This window comes from Nicotiana tomentosiformis, chromosome 10 (assembly GCF_000390325.3).
Source record: "Nicotiana tomentosiformis chromosome 10, ASM39032v3, whole genome shotgun sequence".
NCBI classification, from domain to species: Eukaryota; Viridiplantae; Streptophyta; class Magnoliopsida; order Solanales; family Solanaceae; genus Nicotiana; species Nicotiana tomentosiformis.
The window spans coordinates 73,949,213-73,953,669 of NC_090821.1; the positions used below are offsets into that span (position 1 = coordinate 73,949,213).

Genomic DNA, 4,457 nt, shown 5'->3' on the forward strand with positions numbered 1-4,457 from the left:
TGTTTAAAGGTGGGAACTTAAAAGAAGAGCTTTGCAAATTGTGGAATCTGTGCCTCACGCGATGTAAAGGAGCGTTTGGTATACGCAGGGATGTTTTGTGGGGATATTGGTCGGCTGTTCGTTTGACGCTTTGACTTGTGTGTATCACTCGCCTGTGATTAGATTTATTGATGGGCGATGATAAGATGTGAGCGTCCTCATGTTTTGTGGTGGACCGCCTTGCATTTTTTTAACTTTTTCCTTCATGCTCAAAAGTTTAAGGTTTTCAAAAAAACTACAAGTATAAAAGAATTAATCCAAATAGTCGTTTATTTAATTAATTAAATTAAAAATAGTCGGTTGAGGTATGATATATGCATAATTTATATTATATATATATATATATATATATATAATCAATATATAATTTATATATATAATTAGAAAAATAAATAATGAATATGAATGACTGTTGGTGTAAAGTATATACTACTATATTTTTTATATAATCAATATATACTTTTTGTATATTAGCTAGTTGATATAAGGCCAAATGTGTAGCTTGCCTAAGTTTTTTCAGCAAATATGATTTTTCTTGCTTTTGTTTAATGACCATGGATTCGTCCAAGGCCATTTTAAGACAATTGACTCGATTAATAAGAATATGCACTATATAAGGCTTATCAAGGGGAAAAGTGCTCTTTACTATAAGTTTCTTTATTTGTAAGATTTAATTTGAGACATCTGGTTAATAGTAGAGCCATAAGGAAATTTTATATAACTCATCAATTTCCTTAGTGGTACACATGTGAAATACTTAAATCCAGTTTAATTTTACAAATGTCACAACACATCCAAATGAAATATGGTTATGGTCCAACCAAGTTGCAACTTTTTATTGCCCAATCCCATTTATTTATTTTGTGAGAACTTCGGGTATGAAAACTGCAGATCCAAACCAAACAAGAAAGAAGACCCCATTTTTAGAGTCCAGCCAAATTAACTCGAATGTGCTCCCTAGAACCCAATTCAATCTGGCCTGCTTCAATTTGGATTGGGCTGTTTCAGGATTCTTAAAGCTAGGCCTTTTTCTAATGCTACGGCATTCTCTGATCCAAGAATAATTAGCTTTGAGCCAAGAATAATTTCTAAGACATAAATTGGTTGAATCCCACTTTTCAAGGAGGCTTATCTATAGCTATTCTCTAATTAATTTCAAGAGGGGAAAACCCAAAACCATACATGATCTTTGGCTTTAGATTTAAAGTCATACATATTTTTTCACATGGAGTATTAATAGTACATTTATTTTAACAAAGTGGTACACTTTTAGTCATAACACTGAAAAAAGTCAAAAAACATACATTATCTTTGGTTTTAGACTCAAAGTCATACATATTCTTCCATATGAAGCACTAATAGTCCATTTACTTTAACAAAGTGGTGCACTTTTAGTCATAACACTAAACACATTTTAATTTTTAATAGAAATCTAAGATTTCACAAAATATCTGTTCCCTTTATTTTCTTGTTTACCGAAAGAAATAAAGATGACAGATTTATCTAGATAGCAAATAGTAAATATACATAGAATTTATTTACTATACGTAAAATATACATTTTACTAAGAAATATTAAACACCGTTAATTTTTATTTGCAATAATTTTTATCTAGATAACCTCAAATGGTATCTAGATTTTTTATTATATACATAATATTTACTATACGTTGACATAAAATAAATATACGTAAAATCATTGCTGAGAGTAAAATAAATATACGTAATATATATTTATTAGATTTATTTTATTTTATGGGAGTCAACGTATAGTAAACATAATATTTATTTTTATTTTATGTATATTTACTATACGCTGACTCCCATAAAATAAAAAAATCTAATAAATATATATTACGTATATTCATTTTAATAATAAAATTTATTTTACTCTCAACAATGATTTTACGTATATTTATTTTATGTCAACGTATAGTAAATATTATGTATATAATAAAAAATCTAGATACCATTTGAGGTTATCTAGATAAAAATTATTGCAAATAAAAATTAACGGTGTTTAACATTTCTTAGTAAAATGTATATTTTACGTATAGTAAATAAATTCTATGTATATTTATTATTTGCTATCTAGATAAATATGTCATCTTTATTTCTTTCGGTAAACAAGAAAATAAAGGGAACAAATATTTTGTCAAATCTTAGATTTCTGTTAAAAAATAAAATGTGTTTAGTGTTATGACTAAAAGTGCACCACTTTGTTAAAGTAATGGACTATTAGTGCTCCATGTGGAAGAATATATATGACTTTGAATCTAAAGTCAAAGATAATGTATGTTTTTGGGCTTTTTTCAGTGTTATGACTAAAAGTGTACCACTTTGTTAAAATAAATGTACTATTAATGTTTCATGTGAAAGAATATGTATGATTTTAATTCTAAAGCAAAAAATGATATATTGTTTTGGTCTTTTCCTCAATTTCAAGACATCTATAGCTTTCCCAATTATTATATTTTTTTACTTTTCACCATGCAATTATTATGTCACTGATAGTATCGAATTTACCTGTAGATTAGAATAATAATTACTTGTTTTATTCATGAAATAGTGAGTAGTAATACTTTTTTCCATGATATTCAAATCTACTGACAGAATTCATAACTTTCGGTTCAAATCCGTGTATGTAAATGCTCAATATAGGTAAAGTTAAATAGTATATTAATTGAGAACAACATTATACTCTTGCTGTTGCAAGCAAGAGTTCAATGCTAGATAGTTTTTCGAATAGTTTCAATGAAGATCAAGATTTTCTACTGTTTTTTGGTTGTATTGCCGCTCTTACATAAGAAAAGGTAATCTTTAAGCAATTGGAGGATCATATTTGGGACTTTTGTCTTTCTATTTACTATATCACACTACAATTCCCTCAGTTTGTCCATTACTTGTTTCAATTCCAACTAACCAAGAAATTATATAGACATTTAAATTCTTTGTCACCAGTTTTGGAACTCAAATCAAATAGTATCAGCAAGAAATACGCAAAGACTGGTAACTAGACATTAGAGTACTCATCAAACGATATATATATATATATATATATATATATATATATATATATATATATATTATATTTATTTATTTTTTTTTATTTTTTTATTTTCAAAGTATACAACTAAATTTAGCAGAGGCGGAACTAGAGCTTCGACAACAGATTCGCTCGAACTCAGTAATTATAGTCCAAATCATATATTAGTCTTAAGAAATTTATTGAATAAGTACAATGTCTTGCTTTAGAACCCAGTGACATAAAAAGATTAAAATTCCGAACATAGTAACTTCAAATCCTAGCTCCGCCCATGTTGGTTAGAACTTATATCTTCTCTATTTTCTTCAAGTTTTTCTCTCACGGGACTTCTTTTTTGATTTTTCGTCCGGTATGTGGTACATGTGCATTAATTAAGCCTCGTCTAATCTGAATTTGTGCCGTATAAGATCCGCTTTATGGACTTGGAACTTCCTTAATAGCTTTCAAATCCCAAATATCATCGTCCCACAAAACATCATTGTACAAATTAATATAAGCTTCTCCAATAAATTCCATGTCCCAAACTGGTGACCAACATGTACCCCATGACATTTGTTCATCCACCATATTATCACTACTCCATAAACATAGCCATTCATTATTAATCCAATAATCACATTCAGCTATCAACTCGGCTGGTTCCGCTACAACACTTTTTTCACTATCATTCCTATTCCTCTCTTCTGCTTCTGTTTTTACCTCTTCACTCTGCTTCTCAACACCCCTTTTGGCCTTTTTCTTATTAGTATTTCCTAGCAAATTTCCTCTTTGCCTCTTCATTTGATATTGAAACAAGAACTAAAGGATGTTGTTCTTTCTACCAACTTTATGTTGCATGGTTATGGAAAGAAAACTTGCTATTTATAGATCTTAAGAATTGGGAAGAAAAATTTAATATTAAAGGTGATGCAAGTTGGTCAAGCAAGTGACAAGGGCAAGAAAGTTGCAAGTTTCCAAGATCACGTGAAAGTTGATAATTGACCTTTCGGGAGGTTTGAAGAGTATTATGTATCGAAAAGTATGAGAAGTATTTGGACCATAAGAAGTGATAGTGTGGCAAAAGTTCAATGAATTGGGGAGTAATCCAAACACGTAGAAGAAGCTAATGAAATGTTGAATTGAATGTGACAGATCTATTTGTCGCAAGTGTCGACACAAGAAAAAAATAGCACGGCTAGCCAGTTTTTGGATCGGTAATTGAAAAATAGCTACCGTTTATAAAATCATTGAAAAATAATCACTATTTTGCTGCAACACATAATATACTGGAGATTGGAGCACATATGTATGAACTTCAAACATATTATGCTGGAACTCCAATATATTATGACGGAGTTACATTGTATTTATATTGGAACTCCATCATAATATAC

General features: G+C 29.3%; 1 protein-coding gene across 1 annotated transcript; it reads right to left on the reverse strand.

Annotated features, from left to right (window-relative positions):
* Nucleotides 1–3,498: 3,498 nt before the first annotated feature.
* On the reverse strand, nt 3,499–3,864 carry LOC104102156 (uncharacterized). The gene has a single exon (XM_009609800.4). It carries the CDS (start codon nt 3,862–3,864, stop codon nt 3,499–3,501), a length of 366 nt encoding a protein of 121 aa, XP_009608095.1.
* Nucleotides 3,865–4,457: the final 593 nt, after the last annotated feature.

Excerpts from the sequence above, each read along its gene's own strand:
- LOC104102156 (XM_009609800.4), bottom strand. The coding sequence starts at position 3,864 with ATGAAGAGGCAAAGAGGAAATTTGCTAGGAAATACTAATAAGAAAAAG.